General features: G+C 41.5%; 2 protein-coding genes across 3 annotated transcripts; one reads left to right on the top strand and one right to left on the bottom strand.

Annotated features, from left to right (window-relative positions):
* Positions 1-1,120: 1,120 nt before the first annotated feature.
* prpf18 (PRP18 pre-mRNA processing factor 18 homolog (yeast)) lies at positions 1,121-8,518 on the bottom strand. 2 transcript variants are annotated; one of them, XM_030367067.1, is made up of 11 exons: positions 8,318-8,518; positions 7,727-7,804; positions 7,252-7,278; positions 5,981-6,079; positions 5,522-5,635; positions 5,224-5,370; positions 4,515-4,583; positions 4,259-4,399; positions 4,091-4,162; positions 3,199-3,354; positions 1,121-1,708 (listed from the first exon to the last, which is right to left on the bottom strand). In XM_030367067.1, the coding sequence occupies exons 1-11, from the start codon at positions 8,381-8,383 to the stop codon at positions 1,622-1,624; spliced, it is 1,056 nt and encodes a 351-aa protein (XP_030222927.1). In that variant the 5' UTR covers positions 8,384-8,518; the 3' UTR covers positions 1,121-1,621. The 2 variants fall into 2 exon arrangements, with proteins under 2 accessions (XP_030222927.1, XP_030222928.1); XM_030367068.1 differs by lacking the exon at positions 7,252-7,278.
* Positions 8,519-9,140: 622 nt separating this feature from the next.
* Positions 9,141-13,694, top strand: bend7 (BEN domain containing 7). The gene is made up of 9 exons (XM_030366028.1): positions 9,141-9,503; positions 10,040-10,114; positions 10,213-10,542; positions 10,661-10,777; positions 10,868-11,208; positions 11,399-11,533; positions 11,750-11,867; positions 11,950-12,063; positions 12,157-13,694. The coding sequence occupies exons 1-9, from the start codon at positions 9,440-9,442 to the stop codon at positions 12,204-12,206; spliced, it is 1,344 nt and encodes a 447-aa protein (XP_030221888.1). The 5' UTR covers positions 9,141-9,439; the 3' UTR covers positions 12,207-13,694.
* The last annotated feature ends 208 nt before the right edge of the window (positions 13,695-13,902 follow it).

Below are 13,902 nucleotides of genomic sequence, written 5' to 3'. Positions count from 1 at the left end.
GTACAACATTATCCGTCTCTTGTTTCTCAAATTAGGCACTTGAAGCATTTTGTTTATTTAATTAAGTATTTTAAGCCTATTTTTTAAGGATTTCTGGGTTGTTTCATTATGGTCTCTTTGGATAAAAGCGTCAGTTAAATAAAGTTAATGTTATGTAATGTGATGTTACTGAGGCACTTGAACATTGCATTACATGCATTGGTAAACAATGATAAACAATGGTTATTATCAAATGATGAATAAATAAATGAACAGTAATCAGAATGAATCTAAAGTATCTTTTTGATCTCTATCTCAACCTTGAACAGAGCAAAATTATAACAGAAGCCATTCATCAGTTTATTGGTCAGAAGTATAGTCTGTCCATGAAATATGGCTACAAATCTGCCGTGTTGTAAAAACAAACTAGGGCCTTTTGACAAAGTCCACACACATATGCATAGCCCTAATTGTATCACATGTAACAACTGATTTCCCTTTTGTACCTATATAAATTCACTCTTTTCACTCAGCACCTGTCATTCAGAGAGGTCGATAGCCCTATCCGTGTGTAGGCTACGTTTCAATCCAAACTGTAGATTTCGAACCAAGGCCATAGCTACTAGAAATTGCCATTGAGAACGAAGTGAATTAAGAAATGACAGAGACATGCGATGCTTCTGTCATTACAAGAGGAAGAGGTAAGTGCTTACTTGTTAGCACTGTGTGCATGCTGTTTGAGTTAACTACGCACTTAAATTGATCCCATGCGAGTTTCCAAGAACCGTATGCTTTTAAAGATGTTTTTATAATTGCAGTGACATCTATTCACCTCATGGTCTCCGGGTGTCTTGGCAAATGACGCGTGAACCACAGCCGACTTCAGTTAGTGACGCGAGTCGGCCGAGGACCAACTATTATCTACGAAGATCAGAACAAATCACCATGGCAACCACTGGTCACAGCGTGATTTCACCATCTTCAGTGCGTAAAAAAAACCTTTTGAGTGCATATTTTGAACAGTCTAATCGCACGTCTGACTTGAATTGGATGACCTTTTACTCACTGGTCTAAACAAAACTCAAGTTGTACCAAGAAGCTTACAGGCATGTGCAACACAATCAAAAAGTCTCTCTGGAAATTGATTTTCTTGAAAAGTACTTTATTATTCAGCTACAAACAGGTAAATAATTTGGTATTGGTGGAAAAACATTTAAACAAAAAGATGAGGGAAGCACAGGCCTAAGTGAGCAAATGTATAGTTATTTTGAGCAAAATTCAGAATGATCCCAAACAGTGACTGTAGCAAATGCATCTTTTGAAATCAACCTTTAGATACTTAAGCCTTTGGGTACCTATTGTTTTGAATTCCAAGTTCCCCGTTTCATTTCCCAAACATTTTACTGAAGAGATGCATGTAGTCTGGGGCGCGCTGAACATTTGACCTACTGTTAAAATTTGGCAGGCATGACTTAGTCTTCTTCGTGGGAGCCGAAGACTACGATGCTTTATTGTAATGAGGGGTTCACATACTGAGCTGGTATTCTGACTATGTACATCGGGGCTCAGCCATCCTCAGACTATGATGCAGAACGGACGTCGAAGCATTTCCTCCGGCGTTGGACAGGCGGTTTGTTGGAGGCTACGGGTTCGTAGCGTTGTACTCGACACACTTGGAGGGATCTGTGGTGAAGTACTTCTGGCAGCTGGTTATTAACCTCTTCAGTCCCTGAGGAAGCATTCAAACACGTGTTGTAAATCACAAGAAACGTGACGATGCATTCAATTAAATGCACCAAACATAAAGAAGGAAAACGTGAGCAATGCACAAAGAATGAGCAAGAAGGCAACGCATGACAGCACGGCTTTAGAAACACCTTCATACGGTTACGACGAATGAGTTTGGGAGAGCATTCCAACGGCTAGGGGCTTACATAACAAATGAAATATCCCAGGAAAGGATATGAAAGGAACACAGGAAGTGGGTTGTTATTCAACTTGCACTCCGGGAACGCCACACATTCCTTTATCGAGGTCATGCTCGCAGTCTGCTGGATAATGTCAAACAGCTCAGACGTTTCTTTTTCCTTGATACTAAGGGCCCACTCACACCAGGCCATCTGTACCGTGCCCAAGCCCGTTTCACACCTGTACCGTGCTCAAGTCGAGGTCGTTTGGCTTGTGTGAGCACGCCAACCGTACTCAAGTACAGTTCAAATCCGGTCCATGCGACCCTTCTTTCCCATTAAACAATAAACATGTCGGCAAGCGGTTCACGTTGGTGCGATAGTGAAGTTGAGATTTTTATCAACAATCCCCCGTTCGTCACGGCGCCGGCTTTCTTGGTTCACTGGAGAAGGCGGGGCTGCGCACGGAGTCTAGACCTCTTTAGAATATTTTTTATGAATGAAGACACCCGCATGCAAGAATAAGTTCACGTCTGCGTGTAGGCTACAAGTGCAAAAACGCCAACATATTCTTTATTTTGCTGACCACTTGTTTTTTATCCAGACGAAAACCTCATAAGGACAGTTCCTCTGAGTCTCTCTCGTAGATCGCACCATCTTTCATCAATCGCACCATCTTTCATCGCACCATCTTTCACCCCCCCCCCCCCCCCCGAACCGTCGCATTTACAACAGAATTGAACCCAATAAACGGCCAATGTGTGCAGGGTCCGGGAGTGTAAATTGGGGTTCTAGCTCAAGCAGGCAATTTACCTCGGGGAGTTTAAACGCGCGGACCATGCCACGAAAAAGGCGTGCATAAAACTGCCTATTTGGCAGTGCAAAGACGCTCAGTGAGAGAGGGCTGTATCTGAGTAGAACGGCTCCAAATAAGCAACAAAGTCAGTATAGTGTCAACTGTGTTGTTCTACTAAGCAGCGGACGCTTGGTGGTGACGTATAACGACGTGATGACGTATATACAAGAGGCAACCGTACTCAGGCCCAGTTGAGATTGCCTAGTGTGAGCACAGGCCAGCGCACAGTGGGAGGGGGGGGGGGGGACAGGTGTGAAGTGGACTTGGGCACGGTACAGATGGCCTTGTGTGAGTGCGCCCTAATATTTGCCGAGTGCTGCCCATCCATTCTGAAACGGCAACAATGCACACCTTCCCTCCATAGCAGATCACTCCGATCAGTGCACACTGCGTTTCTTGATTTGACCACAGAAATAACACACACACACACACACACACACACACACACACACACACCTGGATGTATTTTCTTTGCGTCTCGTCGTTGAGAACGTGGGCCACGTGTTTGGAGAAGATCTTTTCTCGCCCTGTACGAGCGTGGATTCCCACCATGGTCACACCAATAGGCCAGGGGGCATTACCGATCGCCATCTGCAGGTACGCATCATTGGCCTGGAAGGGGGGGGGGGGGGGGAATACAGCATTCTCAATTGAAGGACAAGCATACCATAAAACAACTTACTTACAATGAATTGTGATGACGTGGGTAACATGGCAGTGATATGTTTTGATACTGGTCCAAATCTCGACTTAAATGCACAAAGTTTGAAACATTTTGGATAAGATGTAAATATGGACTCTTGCGTATATTAAATGTTTCATGCGAAAATTGTTACTGCCAGTTACCGTGTAAACAGGAAAACTGTCTCGAACCCCCAGCATCAGATTGTACAAGTGTAGATAGTTAAAGTCCGGAGTAGCAATTTCGCCCAACTCTAAAAATAACAATTTTTTGTTGAGATAGCGGACAGGGACTTGGAAAAACTGTCTTGTTTGCACAATGCACAACGCACAATGAGGCTGACAACATTGTGCATTGCTAGGGGATGGTTCAGCACCATAAAGCCACAATAATAGACATCACTTGAACAGTATGGCTGGAGCAGCCGTGTAGAAACCTGATAATGTTCCATCAAAGTCAGGTGACCGTGTGTGTAAGGTGTGTAAGGTGTACTATCCAGAAGACGCTCAACACATCCCCCTCAATACTCACAACTTGAGTGATCTCAACATTTAGCCTTTATTCCAACCTGTAGATTGCCCAAGAACCACACATTGTGTTTGCTTTTGTAAGCAGCGTAAATAGTGCGTACACTGTTGTTTTTGTTTTCCAAGTGGATCATGTTACCTTGACATACTCCCTTTCCAACATGAATTTGATGATGTCTGTGATGGATTCCTTGATGTCCGCGGGCAGGTTCTGAAAGACAAGACAGTGAACATACAATGCTTTTAAGAAACAAAACAATAAATCAAATAAGTAAACAGATGTGAATGCAATTCGGAGGAGAGCTACCTTCTTCCTCAGCTTTCTGAAGAGAGGTTTCAGGTAGGTCTCTGTCTGGGAATGGGTGGCACTGGCCAGCTTGCCCTGGACACTGCGCTTCACGTGGTCCTCTCTACTGTTCAGGTCCTTGGCCCAAACACCCAGCAGGAACTACCGCAGTCAGGTTACGGTTATTGTTAGGACTTGACAACAAACACAAATATCATACCAACATATATTGTGCAACAGCTTCCTCTAGAGGTCATATTTCAAAGCGTCGTCTTACCTTCAGAACTTTGTCAATGACACCTTGGTCTCCACTATCATCTCCGGTACCGAGAGTTTTACCAAGAGCCTAAGAGAGACAAGATTCAGCGTTAGAAACAACGCTGAACTAATCTGATGAACCATGAACCATTATTGCTGCTTATGTACAAGGAATGATTCATACCTATGTGCAAGTCTTCTGAATACACACATACAAATCCTCATTTTAATATTTATACAGTGCTATATGTATCTTATTCTGATTCCTTTTTAATGTATGGCTTGTTTATCCTTCCACGACTAGTACAGTTATTGGAGTAGTGCTCAAAAAATCATAATCACGATTATTTAGGTCAATATTGAAATCACGATATTCAAACGATTACTTTTGAGTTTGAAAACATGATGTATTTATTCAGCATTTCTCTGCCAAAAAACACATTGTTACTGAAAACTTAGAAATTTCGCCTTAAAAAAACAACACAAAATGGTCAAAAAGAAAATGTTCAAATCTAAAATGATGTATAGATATGTATCCAGCTGTTCTGTACTTTCTATAAAACTATAATAAAAAAATAAAATAAAAATCGATTATATTAGAGTTGTGATCGTTTGTCGCTAAAATCGAAATCACGGTCAAAATTCGATTAATCACCCAGCCATACCACATTGACCCCGTGTTTACCTACACATGCCTAATGGAACTGAAACGGAACCATTCCACAAACCTCTAGTTCTTCTATGGTGGTGTGCTCCTCGTGCACTTTCAGATCATGCTGAGTGTCGACTTCTCCCGCTTCTGTCCCCCCGACAATCTCATTCAGGTACTGCTGATCGATCTTGTCCATGGCTGCTTTCAGGTCGTTCCTCAATCCCTAGAGAGAGCGAAAGAGAGAAAGAGAGAGAGAGAGAGAGAGAGAGAGCGCGCAAGAGAAGAGTTGAATGAGATATAACAACGGTAATTCCCCATCCATTTTGATACAGTCACGATTAGCATGTTAGCAATGGGTTATCTGAGGCCCTTACCTTATTGACTTCTGGGGCCAGGATCTCAATTTTTCGGAGTCTCTGGAAGGCTTCATAGTCAGACTCTCCGAAGAGACGGATTGGTTCACCTCGTTCCCTCATCCGCCGAATGACCTAGCCGAGCGACAGCAGAAACATACATCAGGCGAGGGGTAGGCACAGGTGGATGATGGATGTTTCTGAAGAGGAGTGCATGGGGATAGTTTTGGTTCCTGTTGGTTGTCAGTTGAGGTCATGGGTAGGTAGGGAATTTATTTTATTTCTTTATTTTATTTTTTCCAGCGGCAGCGAATGATAGGTAGGTTGTTTTCATTTAAAAACGAGAAAATTCGCTCATCCTTGTACAGAATGAAGAGGTGGAATTTTTTTTTTTTTTAAAGCTCATAAAATAATTTGGGTCGCACATAAATTGACAGGGACGGTCGGAAACCGGAACCAAAGCCAGGGTTCAGGACTCACCTCTTGACGGGACAGGGACATCGGTAACTTCTCCTCCGTGAGCTCCATTTCCATCACCGGGACGGCCGAGGGGGTGGGCGCCTCCTCCACCTTGGCCACCTGGAGGAAAGCCCCCACGGTAGAAGAATGAGCTTTACAACCGTATCACAAACCAACACCCGGGCGCACACGTAAGCACAGGCACACACACACACACACACACGCATGAACAAACGCATGAACGCACGGACTCTCAAGCTGCTGCACTGGGGGATTCAATTTGCAATTTGGGTTTCTGGTTGGAAGAACTCTGATCTGGTGGAATTCTTGGGGTGGAAATGAATTCATGCGCAGAGAAGGGGACAACAAAAAGATTGAGATTTAAAAATAAAAGTCCAGCTGGATGTCAACTATGATGAAAAATGCTTTTTTTGTCCTGTCAAACTATGCTCATTTCAAATGTTCTCTGATGATGCCATGACATGCATTCATTTGCACATGCACGTCTCCGATTGTGGTATGAAAATCACAATCTAAATTAACATAATTTTAATATTGACAATGTATAAAGAAAAATCGAAGACTGCAATGCAATACTACCTTATTGCTGAGCTTAAAGCGCAACATTAAAGCATTTTGCCAACGTGTTTTTGCAAATAAATGCAAAAATATGCCACACTTTACAAGTGGTGGATAAACAAAAAGAAACATGACACGAAAAACAGCTGCTTTTGCTGACTAATAGGCAAAACAATAAGTGGGCATTTTCTGTTATTTGCAGATTTTTAACCAATTCAGTGAATCATGCTGAAATCCAGTTCAGCCTTCCTCCACGCTTCCTTTCCTTGCTCCCTTCATTCATTTTACAAGGTAGTTGTAGACGTGTTATAACAATTCTTTGGCAAGGAAAAGTAGCATGTTTTAAAATAAACCAGACTTGCCTCAAACTTAACCTTATACAGCGTCATGATTGGCCTTCACAGAGCTTTTAATAGCCTCTGAAAATGATGTATATGAATGACTTCCGAACCAGCTAGCTAGTTAAAGTAGTACACTGAAGGGGGTTCTGTATTCAATCTCTGATCATCCAATCTCAAATAAAGAAGCACAGCAGACGTCAACGTCCCCAAATACTATCCAAAGGCATTACGATTTTGCCAATGATTTGGGATAATAATTCCTGAATGCTGGTAAATGGAGAAGGTGCCAAGGAAAGGGAGACATTTGGAAATAGAGTCCATCTTCTCCTTGCTTCATGCACTGTCTACCAACGTGACTTTACCATGCCATACCTGGCTCTCAGTGGGCTGTTGCTGAGCCTACAGACGCAGGCAGCACACAGAGGTTGGAGAGAAACGGTACAGTAAACACAGAAACAAACGCTTGTTTAAAGTTACCACTCCAGCAACCCTGGCGCTTCTTCTGATCTTGGGGAAAACACACCAAAATGAAACCCAAAGATAGGATCAATAGTGACAGGTTAGATTGCAGGCTTGGATAGGAAAACCATAGTTATATTATGTAGAATGGCCCCTATTCACATGTGAATTGTGAATAGCCACTTTGTTTTGATTGTATTTGTTTTCTCACAAATACTCGTTCTCATTTTCCACTTGTCATTGTGTTATTCATTATCGTTAAATAAATATTTCTGTTGTGCTGACAGAATCAAATATTTAAAACCAATCAAGCTGTTTCAAAACACATAATCTGCAATACCATGTGAGTGACTGCTCTCCGTTGGTCTATGGGTTGTTGTTTACTTACTTTATAACCACATCTTTTGTAATATTCTTCCTCTTCCTTACGGGCAAGATCAGCTCTTTTGAAGTACCTCTTGGTATCCTGGGAAAAAAACGACTTGTTATTACATGAACAAGTATGCAATACCGGTATAGATATATCGAATAGCTAGGAAATCATCAAAATGCAAATGGAGAAAAAGGCTACCATTCGGATTCTTCTTTTAGTTTTATGACATCAGTCAAAAACACTCGTTTAGTGTTTACAAAAAGTGCTGAAAGTAATCGACAAGGAATCAAGAGTGGCGAAAACTAAGAATGGATTCCCTGGGCCCGACGCTCCACCGTGTTATGGTCAGGCTCGAAGCTATAACGTTACAGAAATAGCCACCACAAACTGCCGTTTGCGCGTATTTCAATAACCGCATGCAAGTTTATTTGGTAATGTAATCGAGCATTAGCTTAACGACTAGCACACCGTGACATATATACATATATTTATTTATAAATCTTATTGATAAAGGGGACTATTCCGATGGCATAACCGTACGGGTAGTAGCAGATAGCTATCCATCGTAGTTAACGATGGGTAACAGTAACACAACAAACAACTCACATTTACGAGATCCTTGTCTTCAACCAACTTTCTCTTTCTCTCGATCTCAGCCTTGAGGAGATCCATGTTAAAAGACTCAAAGCATTCCGCTTTATCTCAAAAACACAAAAAAAACGAATACTGTTGTCGTCGAATACAATCAACAGTGTGTGGAACGATAGAGTGCCCCGGAAGTTAAAGTCAGGGAGGGTCACGTGTCTTTTGGATTTTATCCATGGGGTTCACCTCATAGTTTTTTCTCTTTAATACATCATGTCATCATCCAATAACAAAATAATACAAATGTTCTTGCATTGCTAACAGTATTTTCCAAAAAATATTTTCTGTCTCGCAGGAATAACATTTTTTGATTAAACACCGAAATGTGTCATGATCTGTTGCTGCATGGGCATTTTGAAATGCATTTATTTTGTGGTCATTGAAAAATAGCTATAGTGACAACTAGCCTAGCTGTCAAAAGGATGGTCACAAAGGAAACGGGTTGTTAACTAAAATTAATGCAAAGCTTATAAGGTTTGAGTTTTCTCACAAATATTTTTGACATAACTTTTATTGCAAGGATAAAAATAAGTTTATAGTAGGTAGGCCTAAATATATTGTCCTAAATATGTAACGAACAAGGCTGCCCAATGTTTATTTATTGATTAAGTTGTCATTATAATTATCATTTACTAGGCTATTAATGGTTGTTAGTAATAATAGGATTTAAGGTCAAAAACTCAAATTATTTACTAATTATCTGGTTTGTTAGCCCAGATTAAATGCAAGCTTGCCAGTGATTGGGCACATGTTTGCCAGTGGTGGTGAAATGAGAGCACACCATAAGGTGGCGCGAAGGGATGTGACGATTTTATTAATATCAAAGTAATTAATTTATTTGCATATCAAATACAGAGGAACAGACTGGTCCTGGATGTGGAAATATGTAAGACACTAGTTAAAAGCTTAATTTTTCATTGATAAAAAGATCAGAACTGAGCATTTGCAGTTGACTGAATCGAACCTCAGATGGGGGGAAAATAGTGATTAATAGGGCATACCGGGTGAGTGTAACACATGCAGTGACTGCATTTTATGAAGATCGGTTCCCGAACCTACGGCTGATTACATATTAATCCTAAAATGGAGTTCGGAGAAAGGAAGCGAAGAAGGAAGTCACAAAGCTTTAAAGTGGTCACGGATGAAGGTAGGCGTCTGGTTGCGAGACCGTGCAATATGCGCGCCTCTGTCTGGGTTACTGGCTAAGTATGAAAGCAGGGACGACTGTAAACAAAAGAGGCGACTACGACTTCGCTAGCATCATTGTTTCTATGCGATAAATTATAAAATGTGAATCTTCAATTAAAAGTCTTGTATTACTCTCAGTGAAATCCAATGTAAATATGATATACGGGAGAATTAAAGAAAGAAGGATAATAGGGCTATTTAGAATGCCTATAACACTGTTATAGTCTATAATGTATTCCCGAACTAATCACATGCAAGGCTACAGTGTGGTAACTATTTAGGCCCATCCATCGATAAGGCTACTTCCCCACCTACAGGTGGTAGAAGCTACATCGAATGAGAGGGAGGCCTTATTGGTTGATGATGTAACACAACACATACCAGAATAAGTCACATGTCCTTATTTATTACGTCATGTGCTGTTTAAGATAACTATAGTTATTATTATTTTGCTGCTATTTTCCATTGTACATTTTTTAAATGTTCTTTCTTTAGATGTTGACCAACCTTTGGTCAATTCCAGTTGCACAGATGCCAACGAAGAGTCTAAAGATTGTCCTGTTGATGAAGGTATATAAGCTTGGCATGAACTGCTATATAAAATAAAATAATCATGTGCAGATACATATCATTTTTAATCCTCCTACCCTCGCCCCTTCTCCATTCAGCTGAGGACGAAGAGGAACCGGGCACAGAGATCAAGAGACAAATCACAGGGATGATGAGACTTCTGAGTGATAAAACCAGCAGGGTGTATCAACGTACTGGGGCAAAAGGAGATGACCTGAAAAAGGATCCCCAGGACTATGGACCGAGCTGGGTACAACCGCCTGCCACCTTGCCCCATCTCCCAGAGAACCATAACTGGACCCATGCAGCCGAACCAGAGCCCTCATCTTCCTGCCCTATCCCCATAGCCAATGGGCAAAGATATACCCACGAAACCACCTGCTCCACAGCACCCAGGATCAGAAACCAGCCAAAGGATGAAGCTAATGGTAGACTTTCATGCTTATAAATATGCTGAAAAATATGTTTTACCGGTTACATCTGGCTCTAGATGGAGAAACAATGCACCCATGTAACACATTCTGTCACGTTATTGTACTACTTCAGATAAAGCTCCTCCCTCCTCACCTGAAGGCCCGTGCTGCATGCACAGCTGTCAGGGCACACTGCAGGCCATTCTGCAGGAGCTACGGTCAATGAGGAGGCTAATGCAGACTCAGCAAGGTCAGTAAGCACACCGAAAAAGCAAACAGGCAGAAATGATTAGAAACAGAACATAACCCGAATCAATCCTCTGATGCCACGTGTTTCCAGCATCGTTGGTGAAGCAGGACCAGACGGCGTCACCACAACCCACGTACCTCGTCCCCGGCCCGGCACCTCTTCACAGGGCCCGAAAGAGGAGGCCTGTCTTCAAAATGACCCCACTGAATGTTTCAGGTCGAAGAGCTTCTGTTTCCACTCCTGGATCCCCCTCCTGTGTGTCCCTGATGCCCCCGATCACATCCCTGCAATCCAGAGACTGCGACGGCTTCAAGAAAGGGAGTTCTGGTCACACAGAGGAGATCGAACTGGCAGTGCAGAACATTTCAATGGCCGCCAACAACCAACACACTCCTCTCTTAAGTGAGGCCGGTGAACCTCAACCCAAAGAGGTATTGTAACATTCCCGTCAACCCAAGACTTAAGATTGTGTGTCTCAGAGGAAATACTCAGAAGATAAGGGAGTTAGAAGTATTCAATAGTACTTTACTTTTTTTATTCATCGACAGCTATCCGTTATCCTATTATTTCAGTGGTTGGATGTATTTCTGATATTTTGTCACTTGAACTATTAATGTGATCTATGATCCGTCTGCTTTCTCCTTGGAGCCTGCTGTGCGTCTTGCAGAGGAATATGATGTATTTATTCCCAAAGCTCAGCTAGACTCCATCCTGCTTAACTACACTCGCTCTGGCAGCCTGCTGTTTCGGAAACTGGTGAGCTTTATTTCATAAATCCATGTTCCCTCCACCAGGCTTAGACCATATGAAATATAAATTAAAATAGGAAACTGTGCAAAACAAGTTAATAATGACTTAATATTAGCTCAAAGTAGAACAATTAGTTTTCTTCGCACAGCCAAGCATATTATTTACGGTTTGGAAGAAAAAAAATATACAATAATAATCGTATTAACCCACCTCTCTGTATAGGTGTGTGCTTTCTTCGATGATAGCACTTTAGCTAACTCCTTACCTAATGGCAAGAGAAAGAGAGGACTCAACGACAACCGCAAGGGTCTCGACCAAAACATTGTGGGAGCAATTAAAGGTTAGAGCAACAGAATATAATTGGAATAGAATTAGTAGGTGGCACAGGGGACTTGAGGTGATTTTGCCTAATTTGTGCGCAGGGTTTACAGAGAAGTACTGCAAAACATATAGGATAGAGAAGCTCCCCGGACCTCGAGACTGGGTCCAGATCCTCCAAGATCAGATCAAACTTGCCAGGAGGAGGCTGAAAAGAGGTGCGTCTTTTAACTATTCAACTCTTCTAGGCATAACATGATCTTATGGCTGATGATGATTCTATTGATGTTTGGCTCTTTGCGTTTTCCCAGATGCAGAAGATGTCTCCAGTAAAGCCTCCTCAAGTAGAGCCTGCATATGAACAGTAGCACATGGCATGACACTGCCCTTTGCATTACAGTTTTGTATTTTGTATGTTGTTTCTGTGTATCACTGGCACAGACAAAATCCTTGTATTTTAAATCCTACCCGACAATGATACATACTCAGATTCTGATGATTCCATAAGTGATATTCAGTGGAATTTATTCAGACTATCTACGCTGGGGCACACCATATTGTTATCACAGGAAGTTCCTCTTCTATCCATTTTCCATTTCATGAGTGTATCACGTGCATGTATTCAGTGCCACGTTACCTCCCTGACATTTAAAATTCTCAAGCAGTGTTCCAAAATGTCAGCTTATTACCCCCCCACCATGCAGCAACCCCTTTGTATCATCTCTGCTGATAATACCCAGCTGTGACTGCCACTACAGCCGGATAACAATGCTCCCTGAAACCCCTGTTTGACTGTCTTGTAGAATCGGAGCGATGTGGAGTCGGCCAGTAGGGGGCGCTATATTAGCAATTATAATAATTGCTTCCAGTGTGCCTTTGAACAAATAACAGGCCGAGTTTATCCAGTCAAATCTATTTGTAGAGTTCGGGACTATTCTTATAGAGTATCCCAATACATTTATAGTCATGTCACGTCACGTTACAACATTGACTATAGCCTTTACTTACATTCATAAATCACTTTTCAGAATCAATCCTCATGCAGATTGGGTTTCCAGCTCAACATGCAGTTGACCTGCTACTGAGTTTCAGCCATTGGGCCATGGGCCTGTTGAAGTCACTGTAGGTCTATGTCCTGCACAACGTGATGTGATGTAAATGGTAGTTTGTCAGCTTGAGCTCTGCAATAGCTGCTTGTGGCTGTACTTTATATTTATTTCCCCCTAATAGCCTAATTGTATGCTTGCTGGTGGCCCCTCAGATCAAGCTCCCTGTTTGATTGTTCCCCTAAATGGTCCAATGCAGAAACGATTAATCTTGATAGACAGTCTACTATGCAGAACAGATTGTTTTAGTTAAAGTTAATTAAGTGTGGTTTGTTATTCACCACAAAAATTACAGTGGTATGTTGTCATTCAATGTTATAGGTGTGTTTAAAACAAACTATATGTTTGTCCTGTCAAAATATCTAACTCCCTGGTCTATTCCCTTTGGTTCTATATTGCAGTATATTCTAGGATACATTTTTGTAGGCCTACTTCGTTTTTCGAATCTGTCAAAATCTATTTCTAAATTGTATGAGGTAAATGTACGCGTAATATTTATATTGTGCCTTTGCGCGTTTGTCTTTTTGAGTGCGTGTCTTCAATGGACCAGCATACAGAAACATAAAAAATACTCCGAACTCCAAAATAAAAAATATTTTAGGCATTCTGTAATAGATCTTGAAATGATTATCCAATGATTATCGAATTTATTATAATTTTTGTGACAGACAAAGCCTCCTCCTATTTGCTCAATGTGTAACTTTCGTTCAATTCGTAGCCGATTTATCAATTAAATGTTGATTATATGGCTCTTGGTGTGTTTCCTTCTAAATTAAAGGTACATAACATCGCGTTTAGATTTTTGTAACCGGACTTAAAGGGATGATCTCAGCCGCCTCGGCGCTTCTGAAGGACCCTTTGAGCGCCCTAGTCGGTGTCCTTTTTAAATCGTTATACACGTTTTGTTCCGATAGGTTGTTAAGCAAAATAATACATTCATCCAATTATATG

This window comes from Gadus morhua, chromosome 9, assembly GCF_902167405.1.
Source record: "Gadus morhua chromosome 9, gadMor3.0, whole genome shotgun sequence".
Taxonomy (NCBI): domain Eukaryota; kingdom Metazoa; phylum Chordata; class Actinopteri; order Gadiformes; family Gadidae; genus Gadus; species Gadus morhua.
Note: the sequence above shows the minus strand (reverse complement) of the source record. Positions and strands in the feature narration are given on the sequence as shown.

What these genes read in the sequence shown, in the direction of transcription:
- prpf18 (XM_030367067.1), bottom strand. Translation starts at nt 8,383, where the DNA reads ATGGATCTCCTCAAGGCTGAGATCGAGAGAAAGAGAAAGTTGGTTGAA. An exon ending in TGGCCCCAGAAGTCAATAAG is followed by an intron (nt 5,371 to 5,521) that starts GTAAGGGCCTCA and finishes CGCTCTCTCTAG; the next exon opens with GGATTGAGGAACGACCTGAA. An exon ending in CGCAAAGAAAATACATCCAG is followed by an intron (nt 1,709 to 3,198) that starts GTGTGTGTGTGT and finishes ATGCTTCCTCAG; the next exon opens with GGACTGAAGAGGTTAATAAC.
- bend7 (XM_030366028.1), top strand. Translation starts at nt 9,440, where the DNA reads ATGGAGTTCGGAGAAAGGAAGCGAAGAAGGAAGTCACAAAGCTTTAAA. An exon ending in TAAAGTGGTCACGGATGAAG is followed by an intron (nt 9,504 to 10,039) that starts GTAGGCGTCTGG and finishes TTCTTTCTTTAG; the next exon opens with ATGTTGACCAACCTTTGGTC. An exon ending in AGATTGTCCTGTTGATGAAG is followed by an intron (nt 10,115 to 10,212) that starts GTATATAAGCTT and finishes TTCTCCATTCAG; the next exon opens with CTGAGGACGAAGAGGAACCG.